General features: G+C 44.7%; 1 protein-coding gene and 1 pseudogene across 4 annotated transcripts; both read right to left on the bottom strand.

The window, feature by feature from the left end:
* Positions 1-519: 519 nt before the first annotated feature.
* Positions 520-15,186, bottom strand: LOC122132791 (voltage-dependent calcium channel subunit alpha-2/delta-1-like). Of its 4 annotated transcripts, XM_042707386.1 has the most exons (8): positions 14,680-15,186; positions 13,655-13,729; positions 8,685-8,744; positions 5,384-5,440; positions 4,085-4,156; positions 3,111-3,172; positions 2,797-2,873; positions 520-842 (listed from the first exon to the last, which is right to left on the bottom strand). In XM_042707386.1, exons 1-8 carry the CDS (start codon positions 14,731-14,733, stop codon positions 649-651), a joined length of 651 nt encoding a protein of 216 aa, XP_042563320.1. In that variant the 5' UTR covers positions 14,734-15,186; the 3' UTR covers positions 520-648. The 4 variants fall into 4 exon arrangements, with proteins under 4 accessions (XP_042563320.1, XP_042563321.1, XP_042563322.1 ...); XM_042707387.1 differs by lacking the exon at positions 8,685-8,744 and having other exon boundaries at positions 5,384-5,455; XM_042707388.1 differs by lacking the exon at positions 8,685-8,744.
* The window catches only part of LOC116219762, a 61,278-nt pseudogene continuing 59,938 nt past the window's right edge, over positions 14,886-16,225 (bottom strand).

The following is a 16,225-nucleotide window of genomic DNA, read 5'->3' as shown; positions in this document are numbered from 1 at the left end:
CCACCACCTTGCTAAAACCCTTTCACGTACATATATCCACTTCCAACATCTTTCGCTCTGTAACACCACTCTGTCCCCAGCCTTTGATGTGCGGTTGAAGCGTGCCGGCGTTCTGCTCCCGAATGCCATCTTAAGAGCCGCTGAGTCACTGTTTTTAATGCCTTTATCGATGGGGCACTTTATGAGAGCATTAAGGCCCGGTCGGTGTGGCTGGACCCTGGGCCGAGTTTGAGTATGAGTCACACAGCGATGGCTCGGGCTGTCTGCAGGATGTCCACTCGACCGTGATCAGCACCGACTCAGTGTCTGCTCAAACAGCAACAGCCAGCCAATGCATCACTCAACACACACACACACACACACACCACACACACACAACACCACACACACACCACACACACACAACACTGCAGACTGCAGACAAAACACGCCGTCGGCTCAGCTAATTATAGCAGCTTGACTAATGGACACGATTTTGCTTGGCGATAGCAGATAAAACGTCCGTCCAGGCAGTCTGTGAGGTGTGGCAATAAAAGTGCTGGTGCCAGCGCAGCGCAGTAATGAGCAAGCCTGAATTACACTGGGCGTACTCATCATCACAAGCTCATGCAGACAAGATCAAAACAAGATGTCATAACAGCTCCTGCGTTAGTGAAGATTCACATGCAAGCACCAAATAATAAAAAAAAAGAAAGGAAAATGACAGGGTTGGAACATAATGAAGATGAGGGAGAGAGTAAGTAAAAGAAAGATGTTGATGAACAGAATATACACAGAGCGAGAGAAAAATTGGAAACTGATGGAAAAGGTTGTACAGATTTGGCAATACTTGCCCAAGATTGCTGCAGCGGAGAGAGAGAGAGACAGTCAGAAGGACACAAAGGCAGATAAACGAGAGAATTACAGATCGGTCAACACAGGTATTTAACTAAAGCACTATGCCTCTCGAGCAGTCTATGTGTGTCCACTAGGAGTGCATTAAGGTAATCATTCCTTAATAAATTATGGTGCTTGTCCTGACTGCAGACATTTCCTGAAAATGACCTCACAGGATTCATAAAAGGGGTCGCCGTGGTTACGTATGCTAATAGAAAGGCATATAACTCACAATATTTTATGAATACATGTCTGATATATTATGCATGCTGACTTCATCCAGAGTGCTAGCCCACATTCATGCTGTGTTTAATATCAGTATTGGTGTGGAGGAGAGTATTGCATTTGAATATGCTTCAGGGAGACAGCAATACACATCTAGCTGTTTTTCTGAAGCAGGTTGTTTTCCGAGGGGAAATAATAACTGCTAGCACAGAAAAGCAAGTCTTTTTTATTGGAATGTATCTCACATGGAGAGTTGAATGAATATCAGTTGAATATCAGTGCTTCTGCATTGTAGCAGGTTGTACCACAGCTGCAAAGATCATTCCCCACAGTGTTTTTGTATACTGAATCTTGTGGTAGTTAGGGACTTTTTAGGGAATTTTTTTCTGTACATGTTTCTTAATAGATATATCTGCAGTTACAACAGCATGCCTAGATTAGGGGTGTATTTCATTAGTCTCTGATGGTCCACTCTCGTTGTGAATAATCCCTTTCAACCCTCAGGGACATACGGCACAGTACAGGACCATGGGTTTCACGTGACACCAGTACCAATAAGGACTAAGATGAAGAACTCGGCCTGCGATTTGTGAAGTATTACAGTAGGCCTGAGTGAAACAGCATGCTTTAGCAGACTTGACTTATGCCATTTTGCTGTAACCGGGGGAGTGCGGCGGACAGTTTGGGAGGAGAATGAAGAGGCCCAGAGGACAGGGAGGCTCCACACACTCCGTGCCCGACACAGGCCTCTCGACCTGGGGGGAGAGCAGGATCAAAGCCCTGGCTTTCGGAGCTGGGATGGGTGGAAGCCAGCTGGAATTGTGTTTAAAAGACAAATCTCTGCCCTGATCCTGGAGATTACAAACGCTCTCCTGGACATAATCTTTTGACACTTTATCATGGCTATGACTTCAGCAAGGTCTGCCTGAAACATCAGGCTTTTTTTACACTACAAGCAACTGCTTGGAATGTGAGCAGATTCATCCATGCATGTAAGACAGGCGGGCTGCAGTGAAAAGTCTTGCTGACTTTATGCTATTACCTTAAACAGATGGCCTGAAATATAAACCAATAATGTATGTTAATACGATTCCATTTTGCACACAGCCGAGGTTGGTGACAGATTATTTCACAGTGCTCATTGACTTGAGTCATGAACCTAAGAGGATTCCTGTCATTAAGTATCATGTCTCTCCTATGACTCAGGCAGAGGCAGCATAACTAGGTAGGAGTTTCTGCCAGCGCGCCATACGCCGACAGTGATGAGCTGGGAGAGACTGCTGCCTCTAACTGTACGTAGTTTAAAATGAATGGATATGAGGATAGATGACACCATATGGCATTGCAACCACTGGCAGATAAAATGTCCCCTGCAGGCCATGTGTCAGATTGTCTGACACACATATACGCACACACACTCACACACACACACACACACACACACACATTTTGAATCTTGCTGCCCCTCCACCCCCGTCTCATACACACACCAGTTTCTAATTGCCTCCTAAATTCCGTGTCACACAACAGCAGGAACCAAGCTGAGCTCCTGTGATGCACTGTGACTTGATTTGAATCCAGAATTGACACCGGGCCTCTGTTCATAGTTAATGTTTATCACACTACTAACCGCATGTGCTTCGCTCTGTGTGTTCCAACCACTACTGTTCATTCATTTCATCAGTGTGTACTCACATTTGGCCTGCTGGATAGTGTCTCCCAGATTAGCTCGAAGGTAATGCCGACCGTACTCAGGCAAGACAAGGGCCAAGCTGAAAAGCAAAAAAATGTGGTTATGTCACCGGAACATCAACAAATACTGCTCGACATACACACACACACACACAAACACAACACTGTCACACAACCTCGAACACACCTATACATGCACATATATGCATACAATGATATTAACACCATTGACAAAAAAAGTAGTCTAGTGTAGCCTGAGAGATGGCAATCATAGTGACTCAGTACTGATGCTGTTCAGTTGGACTAGGGGACCTTACCTGTAGTCAGTGCCGTTTACTGGTGCCCAAGTGTATGTCCTGCCGCCTCTGTCGATGTACCTCTGCCAGGGAACACACACATGCAGATAGTTAGTTTAGCTCATTTTGTACTGCCATGAAATCAAAGTCAAAAGCAGCCCTAGAGTTTGTTTGGGAAGACGCAGAGGTTTATTTGCTCTCGAAACAAAAAATGGAACGGAACTTGGCAAGAACACAGTATTCCTGAAACGAATATGAAACAGAGGTCTCCATATTGTGATTTGGTTGATGGACAAGACACCAGCCAATCACAGAGCAGAGCCGGCTGTGGGAACCCTGATCCCTTAGTCCAGTGCAGCCGAGTTGCTGTTTGTGATTTATTTCCATTCAAAAAAACTACCTCGGCCAGTCGTTCTTATGAGCTGATTTATACAGCAGTGAAATACAGGTGCCTCTCTTGGTCCCAAGCCTCCCTCTCAAGAGACCTGACACAAGTTAATCTTCAGGCTGCACGCGGTACCATTGATGGACAGGTAGCTGTTTGGAGTTTGAGGTTTTGAGGCCGGGATGGGGGGGTAGTTGGAGGGTTGGTCTGAGGTCTTTTGTTTGGTAGAGATAATCGCTCAAAGCTGTCCGAGTGGAGAGGGCTTTCATGCAAGCCCACAGTTCTCAGTGGGACAGCCGAGCTGTTTTTTTGCGGCCATTATGGAGAGAGGTTTCACAATGGGAGAAGGGAAAAAAATGATCAAAAGCTCACTTGAACGCTGCAAAAACCTCAAAGGGCCCATTGTGTTTTTAAATTATGGGAATCAAATAATTCACGTTTGGTTAGAAGGAAATGCGATGCGTGAAATAAACGGCTCCGCATTTCAGACTGCTGGAGCAGGTTTGTTTAAGGGTAATGTCCGCCGCTTTTTCTTCATGAGTTAAGCTAACCAAACCGTATCAATCTCCAACATCCTTAAGCTGTGAGGGAACACCATCTCTAAACTCACCTCATCATATGACTTCACCAGTGTGTCTATGGTCATTGCTCCTGTCTCCCCATCAATCATCTGTTTCCTTATCTGTATCAATGATATATAGACAGATAGAACAGTAGAGAGATATATAAATAGAGAAAGACAGAGATAGAGAGAGAGAGAGAGATGGTATGTTAGAGCACATTTAGCAGACGCTTTTATCCAAAGCGACTTACATATGTGCGACTTACAATGTATACACATTTTACATTTACACTGATGGCACACTGCACATCAGGAGCAATTAGGGGTTCAGTGTCTTGCTCAAGGACACTTCGACAGGGAATCGAACTAGCAACCTTCTGATCACTAAACGACTTCTCTACCTACTGTACCACTGTCGCCCCAGACATATTACTAGACATCTCTGGCACACCTGGGTATACTGCCTGATAGGTACAGTGTAGATCGCTAACAGGAGGCAAATGCTAAACTCTCCGTGTTACCTCTCCGTCTATAAATGTCCTCTTTTTTTTACCCCTGCTTTCCTTAAATCATCCCCTGCTCAATCCGAACCAGATCTCAGATGCGATGGGCTTCTCAGCCAGCGCTCTCGGAGAGACCCCCCGATTCTCACCACTCTTTCCCAGAGCAGCAGTAATGTTTACTGCCTGTCCTGGATACACAATGTTATGTTCAGGGAGGAATTGTCTCCTTCTGGAGCCGCGCTGCAGTCGGGCCGACCTGACTTACAGCTGTGGGGCTGGGAGATTGGCGCGGGCGGGGAGGGAGGGAGGGAGGGGGTCAGATTCTGCTGTTTTCATCCAGGAGCTGCAGAGCCAAGTAGCTCACAGACGATGGATGCAGGGTGTGAGGGTGGGTTCTAAGTAGGTACCCACTACTACTGCTACTACTACTACTACTACTACTACTACTACTACTGCTACTACTACTACTACTGCTACTACTACTGCTACTACTACTACTACTGCTACTACTACTACTACTACTGCTACTACTACTACTACTGCTACTACTACTACTGCTGCTGCTACAGCTAGTGCTACTAGGACTACTACTACAGAAAACTGTTAGGTTGTCATTTTGTGTTCCACTAGTGTCCCCTGTTTCAAACAAGAAAACCGTCAACACAGACACGCACGCACGCCGGACACACTCACGCGCACGCGCACTCGCACTCGCACTCGCACGCGCACGCACACGCACACACACACACCTCTCATGTCCAGCTTGCTCTCAAGTACAAATACCGTTTATGAGTAAATGTGAGCCTGCACGAGTGCATTTGTGTATCTGTGGTTGACACATTACCTCCACTTTATTGGCATTTTCTAGCTCGGCATCAAGAAAGTCCAAGGTGACCGGCTCCTGGAATTTGGGGTTCTGCAGGGAGACAAAGCATTCCTTAAAAGAGCTCTCTCGTGACACGTGCATGCTTTGACTATGTCATAGTTCATGTTTAAAACGTCACTGCTTTTTAAAAACACTGTTCTGTGACTGATGACAGGTACTGTATATAAGGTTTGGACAGCAAAACTATGAAACATATTTGACACACTGGTCCCTTTAAAAATGTGATACATCCTCAATATATTGGTATATAAGAATACGAGTTTTATTTTATGAGATGCAATATGGCCCAATAAACTTGCATGTAATAGAGAAGAGAGTGTTCAGGAAAAGACATCATCAGGACATACAAAGTGCTTTCGTGGATGTGTGTGGGTCTACATGACTGAGTAAGGCGTAGAGTCAGTAAGGGACCTTTTCTAGGAGATTTCTACACCTATGAGAAGATTTTCCTCTGCATTTACATCAATGTAGATCATAATTATAGATCATGGAGTTCTTGACTGCAGTTGACATTTGATTCAGCTCCACTTTTTAGAGCATTATATATATATATATATATATATATATATATATGTATGTATATATATACTGTATATATACTGTATATATATATACAGTGAGCTTACTTACAAAATCATCAAGAATGTATTTATTTACTTAACTTTTTCCTCTAAATGGTGGTGGAGCAGTGAGCACAAACACGTCTAGAAACACATGTTACTCGTGTCATTGTTATTAATAACACATTCTTGACCGAAGGCAAGTACATGGTTGGGGAATATATGTTCTATTTCCTGCAGGATGAAAAAACGTTGAACGATCATCAAATTTTTTTTATTTCTAGATCGCTTCTGATTCTTTAATTCTGGGCGCCTTAGTCCAAGTAAATCTCCATATACTGTGAAGTGTAGGAGTACTCATGACAGAGTTTGGCTTGGTCAGTGGAGTGAATGTCGACAAACATGTGGTCATATTCAAGAGATTTTACAGACTCGACACCCCCTGATGAGCTCATGCCGGTCAACATGTGACAGAGGAAAATCAAGTTGATGTCTTACATGTCATTCAGAGAGAGAACACACACCACCAAAGATCACCATGCAGATAGAGAGACACACACAGTCGAGGATGAGGAGGGGTGAGTGTGACGAAGAGCCAGTCCGTGGAAACAGAAAGAAGTGAGCAGAGAGAAGTGCACAAATCAGACAAATGATGACAAAAGAACAAATACAAATCACAGACTTTACTTGTGAGACACACACACAAAAAAGAAAGAAAGCAGAAAGAAAGCAGAAAGAAAGAAAAAGAAAGACAACAAGAAAGAAAGAAAGAACACACATCAAACAGACAGCGACGAAAGTGAAAGGGAGAGAAAAAGGAACAGCGACGGAGGGAGAGAGCTGGGTGAAAATGAGCCATGAGATTGCCATAAGGGATATGAAAGTGGCGCTCTGTTCTAGCCTAATGAGACACAGGCAGACGGACAGAGCCTTTCAAAGCACTGGGGTTGCCCTTTGCTCCACTGACAGCGGGGGGATTTAAATAGCAGCTAGGGGGATGATTGACATGTGTCTGCCGCTAACCCAATCAGCCCCCCACACCATTCCCTCGCAGTAGGAGGGATGAGGAGCGGCGTATGAAAAATATCTCAATATTCAACTCCTCCACGCGGACTCTGAGGCTGTTTGAAAGTAATATCTCGCCCTGGAAAGAGTCCAGTACCCTGCACTGGAATGCATATAAAATGCAAAGGCCGTACGCACACGGTTAGAGAAGCGTGCTCGATAAGGAGCTACGCCTATGTGATCGCACTGTTGCTGCGTCATTGGCTGGCTCAACTGTGGCTTGGCTACCATGTGTTTCTTCTGTGGATGCTGTGACTAATTTAGCATAGGCACTCTTTTACATAACCTGTAAATGATTTACAGAAATTCCCAAACAGAGGTATTTGGTTTTTGAAAAAAAAAAGACAAAATAAAACAAAACGTTGCCTAAAGGAAACTTCCTGGATGAAACTCCGGCAGTTATTTTCCACTGCCTGACTGGTGCTGTTCTGAGAGCTGCGTTGTAGCCCTGCATAAGCAGCAGCAGTTGGAGTCATCTCAGGAGACACAATAACAGGCCCAACAAGACAGTTGCCCGTGTCATCTCTAAACAGGAAATACCCAATTATATCTCATGCTCTTCACTTCCTTTCTGGCTTAAGCACTTTCCCCCTTACCGAAAAAAGTCTTGAAATGTCTAAACCCCAACACAATTTGAAATTCCATTCAAGGCTTTAACACTCACTGTTATAGCTAATCAAAAGTACTTTAAGTGAACAATGATGTCTCAGTGGAAGAATTAAAGAAAAGACAATACTGCTGTATTGGATATATCCTGACAAATGGAGTTTTGGAGCAACAGTGTTCATCCAAACGGCACAGTTAGACGGGGAGCACTCACTGACAGGCAGACTAAATGTACTATAGCTCAGGGCACTGTAGCATGTCTACCGACTATGGATGAGCGACCTACAGAGTATGCTCTACTTAGAGCGCACTGCAGGGCTCTAAGGACAGGGGGGGAATGCAGGAAATACCACAGTTTCAGGATGGGTCGTCTGCAGAGCTCAGAGGCTCAGGCACGGGAGCTGCTATGGTCATGACCTCAGTCCGGGGCTTTTTTTTCTCTTCAGTGAGGGGGTAAGAACCACAGCGCAACACCAGCCGGGGTGTCAGGGAGTGCTGTGGAGTTGGGGATTAACTATTGAATGAAATCTCCTCTGCTGCGATAGCCTGACCAGGAATAGCCAATGTGGTCATCCCCCTACTGAGAGACAAGGCTACATCTTGGTGGGAATATTATTACACTGGAGACTTGCAGTTCATTTCAGTCGGTTGCCTCTGGTCCTGTGCTTTAAAGAACATGAAAAATCCAATGAGCCTCTGAAATTTAAAATGAATTCAAGTAACGGTAAGATGTATTGAACTGTGTGTTCAGTACGACCTTTAACATCATTTCTAAATTCATAAATTACTTGGAGAAATTCTTTTTAGCACCTAAACGTGAGCCCATTCTGAAAGAGCACTTAACGCATTCCCATTTATAACCATGGAACCAGCACTACTTACTCTAGCACTACGCTCCACAGACTATAAGCACAGACAAACCTTCCTGTCAAAACACAGACGACATCTAACTGTCTATACACTACAAACACACTCACTTCAAAGTTCACACACACACACACACACTGCTGACTATGTGTCGTTCTCACCTCATGGAAGGTAATGGCATATTTGTTATTTAGCCTTATGTGACGATTACGGATCCTTTTCTGAGAACCAGCAGTGATGGAAAGAAATGAAACTCGTTTGTTTGTCAGCAAAACAAACAAGATGAATCCAACAAAAAGAGCTACATTTCATGAAAGCAAAAGGAGGATGGAGGTAAAGCGGGGAGACATTACAAAACTGAGCTTCTAAAATAGATTTATTAATAGGCAATATATTTCTCATATCATACCATGTCATGCACACATAGTGTCTATGTGTGTGTGTGTGTGTGTGCGAGCATGAAGGTGTGTGTGCATATGTGTGTACATATGTGTGTATGCTTGGATTTATGTGAGTGTATGTGCGAACAAAACACAAATGATCACGTCATCGGTTGCGCAGAAACACTGAAAGGCCTATTTACTGATACAATCATCACATCCTGGGCCCCGTCTTAGAGCTGCAGTGAACAAATTCACCCATGTGTTTTTTTTTCTCTCTATAATACTCCTTCACGCATATCTCACACATACTGTACACACACACACACACACACACACACACACACACACACACACACACACACACACACACACACACACACACGCACACACACACTGAAAGTCTGCTTTTGAGAGAGAGAGAGAGAAAAAAAAAACGATGAGGTTAAGTGCCTCGTCCAAGGCGGAGAGATTGAATCCATCCCTCTGTGTCTTACTCAATTAGGCCTGAGAAACTGTGACCATGTTGGAGTAGATCTGAACATCTGTCCTGGCCAGATCAAACCTTCGGATCTGATCAAGGCTGGCTGGGCACAGGGAAATCATTTCTACCAAACGAGGCCTGCGCGGCACATGGGCACACAGCGAGGCTGAGTAAAGCTGAGCAGAGCAGAGCAGAGCAGAGCAGAGCAGAGCAGAGCAGAGCAGAGCAGAGCAGAGCAGAGCAGAGGTAGGCCAGGGGTGGCCCTGGTGCGTGGCTTTGGCTCCACAGCAGAGATGCCTTACACGCCTCCCAATCAAACAGAACCACTGCACTGTGAAGCCTGAAGGTGAAATAAATTCCATTTGAAGTCAATCACAAATTACATTGGGACAGATAACATTTTAAATGTAATATCACATTCAAAATAATAGCTTTTCTCCTTAAAATGCAGCCACTGAGTGGAAGTCTACTGACAGCTATACTTATATTAGCCCTACATTTACCATATGTGTGTTATTGACAGAGAACAGTACATAATGCAATTTCATGATAAAACGTGTGTACGGTGGCGACGTTTCATACACATGTCCATTCCAACTCAACTCAATACTCTTCAGTGACGTAGAAACAGGGACATTAACCAGATACTGACAAAAAAAATCAATGACATATAGCACAAATTATAAGCTGGTATTTTGGTCCACAGCATGACCTTTCTGATGTGAACGTTCCCTTTATTTGGGTAGCTATATGTTGTTCCCAGGAGGCACTGTTTTTATGAGTGTATTTAGTTAGCGCTGGGGGACAGACATAATCCCATTACCCCAAATGCCAGCCTGTCACAACACCAACATGTCATAGCACAGTTCTATCAACCAAGCCGTGCCGCACCACCCGGGCAAAGGGTAAAGATTTTATACATAGGCACCGCAGGAGATACCTAACCTGGGCCACATGTGAACGTGACCTTTCCGTCCTGATTGCTAGCAAGGCCAGATGGTGACGTGACGGTGAGGGTGACACTGCTGAGTAGCAGATTAGCACGAGTCTCTATAGTCAACCAGGCAGCCAGCTGGCCGGCAAAGAGGAAGAGCCGGTTACTGAACATCGCAACGTTAATAATATAAGACCAAAATGCTAGGTTTTACACATTTAAAATATCCCATTCAAATTTCCATTTCAGCAACGCGTCGTTCGTTGTAAATTTGCGTGACAGACAAAGTCTCCTTCATTCAATCTGCATAATCTGGAAAGGCACGTGCTGGGCTATAAAGTTTTCTTACTTTATTTACCTGCTATAAAACTGAATCAGCTGCTTTGATATCCATTAGATGAAATGGAGCTACATCTTAAATAGAGCCACATGTGAGCTCCTTTGTAACTTTGAAATGTATCAGCTTTATATGGTGGCGGTGATGACTTTGGCTGTGTAAGCAGAGACAGTGGTTTAGCATCACATGTCTTTGACTCTGAGCATGAAATTGTACATGTGTTCAGTAAGTGCTCGCTGGCTTGGTAAACAAATGTGTTTTCTGAAAATACTAATGCAAAGCATTTCACCCTTGTAGTCTGGAGTTGCATCCACACTCTTTTGATTTGACATCAAAGACATTGAATAAGAGTCGGACTCCCTACAGTGAGAACCATGTTAGCTTTGGAATCTTAGTGTCACTGTTCATAGGATGATCCATGGTATTCTGTGGACAGGCTGTTTGGAATGGAGACTAGCTGGGTGTGAACAAAACCTATTTTCCCCCACCTAGACTCGACAATAACTTCTGCCTTAATGCATTTGAATGTTTCATCATCCTTGGCATCACTACCTGTGAACATACAACCGTCCCTGTGCTAAGGGCGCAGTGGTTGTTCAGGGATTCGGGACGGCATGGTTAAGAAAACTTTGTGGAAGGACGAGTTACACACTGGACAGCAACCTCCGTATGGCTGATGCAACTGTTTGATTTGCTTTGAGTGTGAAGGTTTTGAGAGAGTGCTTTCCAGACAGTGGACCTGGAGGTTTGTTTTTGTAGATTTCATCACAGCAGCCGTCGCTCCACGCCGGCCCTCGGTGTCATCACTCACGTAGACAAGTCTCCCAGCTGAGATTATCGTTGCGAATCACATCAACACCAGGATACATGACAGACAGCTCCATGTGGGATGTGTTCAGCAGAAGCACCTCGCATCAAGATGGATCCAACCCGTGATTTCAGATACGAGATATATTCAGATATGAGATATATTCAGGCGGCAGTGGTACAGGAGGTAGAGAAGTCGTTTAGTAATCAGAAGGTTGCTAGTTCGATTCCCTGTCGAAGCGTCCTTGGGCAAGACACTGAACCCCTAATTGCTCCTGATGATCAGTGTAAATGTACAATGTGTATACATCCTTGTAAGTCGCTTTGGATAAAAGCGTCTGCTAAATGACACTAAATGTAAATGTATGAGATATATTCTGATGTATTCAGATATCCAGATATATATTCACATACTAGTTACTAACTCACATTAATGCTGTGCTAATGATTATTGCTCACAGAGATTAAAACAAAACACAAAAGGAAAAAAAGAAAAGGGAATTAAGACAAAAGAAAACAGGAGAAATCTAGTCATTTACAGAAGTCTATTAAAATGGTAATTTGTTTGACAGAGCATTTAATTCTGTTTTTCTCTCTCTCTCTCTCTTTCTCTCTCTCTTTCTCTCTCTCAGTTTTGGATTTGCACCATACTAAGACCGTAATACTTCACTTCCATTAAGCGAATATCATCATTACCAGATAATGGATTTTTTACGCAAGTTCCACATAGTTAGGCCAATAAAACAACTCATCAGCTACACACATTTTCAAAGTATGTGAATAAGTCACAATGTGCCCCTGCTTTAAGAAAAAAAAGGAACCTTTGATGTGACGGCAAAAAATAAAAAACATGTCTAACCAATAAAGCCATGACTACACATTCCACTAGGCTCTAGTTAACGGTAAAAATCCAAGCCACAGAAACATGATGGGAATCTCATGGTACTGTACGTGTTTGGCCTCTGGGGATGGGAATATGGTACTCCTTAACATCCCAAACAATATATTCCTGTCTCTTATCTCTTCCCTTCTCCCATTACATGTGTCATGTTTGAGGGATGATGTTTTCAACATGGGCCAGTTCAGTAGGAGAGGTCTCTCTGTTTTTGATGTGCATCGTGACCCGTCTGACATATTCTTTGCACTGACAAAATCTATTGAAAAACATATATGCAGGTTCACAGCCAGACAGTCAGTATCTCCAGGCAAACTGTAAGTGTTGTAGTGGGGGGGCGAGTGCCCAGCTTTGCAGAGAACATGTGGTTATCAAATGCAAGAGGAATACAGAAACAAAGATGGCCTGTGTGGAAAAGGCATGTCGGGGAGAACTCAGATACCATGCCATTACAGGGTAGGTCATATGCACGCATGTAATGGCCTTCTGTGCAGAGGTTTGCCAACGAGTCTCTAAATATCCCCCGTGCTGCTGTCTTCGCTGAATCACACTTAATGTGCCAAGAGAGAGGGGGAGCGAGGCAATGGCGCACAACAGGAAAAAGAAAGATGTCCTCTTGTGTGTTCTTCGAACCCACACCGGAGCACATTTTCCATACAGTACTACATATGAATGCATATCTCTGTCTGTCTGTCTGTCTCTCTCTCTCTCTCTCTGTCTCTCTCTCTCTCTCTTCTCTCTCTCTCTCTCTCTCTCTCTCTGTCTCTCTCTGTCTCTCTCTCTCTCTCTCTCTCTCTCTCACTGTGTGTGAAAAGGGCTGTGGGGGAAGAAGTAAGGGAGATGAGAGGAGAGATAGAGGAGGAGAAAGGGAGAGCAAGAGAGAGAGAATGAAAGAAAACGAACAGGCTCTTCCCTGAGATGAAGCCCCTACTGCACTCTCTCCAAAAAAATTAAACTTGATTAAATAAACAGATGATTAGGATTCTGGCAGCGCTGCTGGCCTTCCTCACACACACACACACACACACCCACACACCCACACCCACACTGCTGGCCTTCCTCACACACACACACACACACACACACACCCACACACACACACACACACACCCACACACACACACACACACACACCACACACACACACACACACACACACACACACACACACACCCACACACGACACACACACACTGACTCCCCTGCTGTGTCAGTAGTGTTTGCAGCTCTTCAACAGCTCCCAACTGTCTGAGAGAGGGGGGGGGGGGGACTGAGGGAGTGTGTGTTACCTTACCTTAGGCTGCAGGTTGGGATGCAGCAGCACGTATCCGTTGGGATCGATGGCAAAGTAGTATCCATTAGGGCTGATCTGCGGGGATAGAGAGAAGGCACTGGCCTGAATGCTGAGTGACAGGTTAACAGCCCTGGACCACCTGAGAGGGGAGAACCCACCGCCGCGAGAGCTTGGCAAGGCATCCAGGAGAGGCATTACTGCCATTTGCGGGGCTTTTTGTTTTTAATCTATGCGGATGTATCGAGGAAACTCAACGCGCTCGCCGTGTTAATCAAGGCAAGTCTCCCTCATATGGAAATGCTACGCGTAGCGAAAATGGCAAATCCCAAGTGTGTAAAATGTTAAATACAAGCAGATGCTGGGGGTGATGTATGAGCCTTTGGGTCAACGCTCGATCTTTCAATCACGTGTGTTACAGCAGGCAAGGGGGGAAAGCCCACCTGGGAGAAGCATCACACCCAGCGCCCTTTCCTTACTTCAGAATTCAGTTTTATTCTATTTCTTTCATTACAGTCACTAGTGTACAGACGCCATCATTGATCTCGCAGCTCTTAAAGAATGATTACCTCATGCTGTATGTTAACAGAGATTTAAGAGCATGGGTGTCACGAATGGAAATTCTGGAAGAAGGCTATAATGTCTAAAAATTATTTTTTGACTGTCAGCACCAAATTTCTAAATTCTTCTCACTGGACACATTTGGACTCTAGCACTGAAGTATTTATCCAACATCAACACAGAAGAGTCCATTTGTAACTACAGAACCAGACCACACTGACAGACCGCTGCATGCGGGTGGACCCTCAGGTCTCAGCAATCAAGGGGCGAGGAGGGGGAAGTGTGTGTGTGTGGTGTTTGTGTGTGTGTGATGTTTGTTTGTGTATGTGTGTGTGATTGTTTGTGTGAGTATGTATGTGTGATGTCTGTGTGTGGATGTGTGTGTGTGTGTGTGTGTGTGATGTCTGTGTGTGGATGTGTGTGTGTGTGTGTGTGTGTGTGTGTGTGTGTGTGGATTTGTAACTCACAGTGAAGCGAGGTGTGAGTCTCTTGATGTCGTTCAGAGACACGTCCACTCCCATCACTCCCAGGATCAGTTGGTTTTGCTGCCTCAGTGAAAACACAGAACACCGATGTACAGAACACACACACACACCACCAGAACATTACACCCTGTTTTTCACCAACTTCCTCTGTTGATTTGTACTTCCTTGCTTCCCGTTAGTATAATGTACTATGATAATGGCTGTACGCCGTGGCCATCTCTTAGCGGCCACTGCCCTCCGGGTCGTGGCATGGGTGCCGTATCTGGGCGCAGCGTGTCCGTCAGCATGTCGGTAAATTCCAGCACTTCATTATAAACACATCACACATTTCCAGAAAAAAGCTCTATTAATAGCCATAGGGCCTGCAGTATGTGTTGGTCTGGTTTCCATCAACTGGACTAGATCTATTTCACGAGCAAATAAGCATGTGGATTTTGAGCCAGGGCGAGGTTTGTGTGTCTTACTGTAGCTGATGAGAGAAACAGACCTGGTTTTTGCGAGCCTTCTTTGGACCTGGTCTGTTGAAGACGGGAAGAGTCCCTGTGATGACCAAGCCTAGCTCCTGGGGTCGTGAGGTCAGGGAAAAGGTCGTGAGGGGTTAACAACACAAACAGCATGACCTGTCTCCTCTTCTCTCTATGGCATTTCTAACATGCTGAGAATCATACTAAGATGACCAACCACAGCTGATAGGATCGTTAAGGTTTAGGATAGAGGTTATAGGGGTTCAAAAAAGAAACAGTAGGACTTGTCCACTCATATCCTCTCTGTTGGCATTTCAACGTTATACTCCATATTGTAAGAACCTGGTCTCTTACCCCCAGAAGGCATCGATAGCATGCATGGGTGGCATTGAATAACAACATCAACAAGGCAAATCCTCAGTGTCTACCTCTCCCATGTAAAAAAAAAATTCTTTCGCTTTTCAGTTGATGCTAATATAGTTGGCTAGTCAATGCAACATCTTAGCCTTGCTTGCTAATTACCTAGGGTAAAAACACTGTGAACTCTGTGAAAAAAACATTTGTTTTTCTCCTGTGACTTTAAAAACTGAACTCCCAAACACTGTAACAATCAAATGAGCCCATTTCATTTCCAGCAGAAAGGAACATAAAAGCAGAGACAGGATGCATCCCAGAGCCGTAACCACAACAGCAGCTCCGAGACGCAAGAATACTGTACTCTGCAGGCCCAGGCAGCAGGAACAGCAATAACAACAACAGCAGCACAGAGCAGGGATGTGGTTTACACAGTATCTAATCTCATAGCAGTGTGTGTGTGGCTAAATTCGGCCACACTTTCCATAACAGAGCGTGTTTCCTAGCCTGTCGGCCATCTCGTTTTCCTCTCCCCCTGGCACTTGTTTTGAGTCATAAACAGCAGATGGGAGATGTGGCTGATGTGTGAGAGGTGGGTGGGGAGAAAGGGACAGAAGGGGGAAGGGAGAGAGAGGTGTGCAGAGAGAGAGAGAGGGGGGGGGTGTGTGCAGAGAGCAAGAGAGAGATACAGAGATAACTATATTGGAAGA

The sequence above is a fragment of the Clupea harengus genome, chromosome 3 (genome assembly GCF_900700415.2).
Source record: "Clupea harengus chromosome 3, Ch_v2.0.2, whole genome shotgun sequence".
Taxonomy (NCBI): Eukaryota; Metazoa; Chordata; class Actinopteri; order Clupeiformes; family Clupeidae; genus Clupea; species Clupea harengus.
Note: the sequence above shows the minus strand (reverse complement) of the source record. Positions and strands in the feature narration are given on the sequence as shown.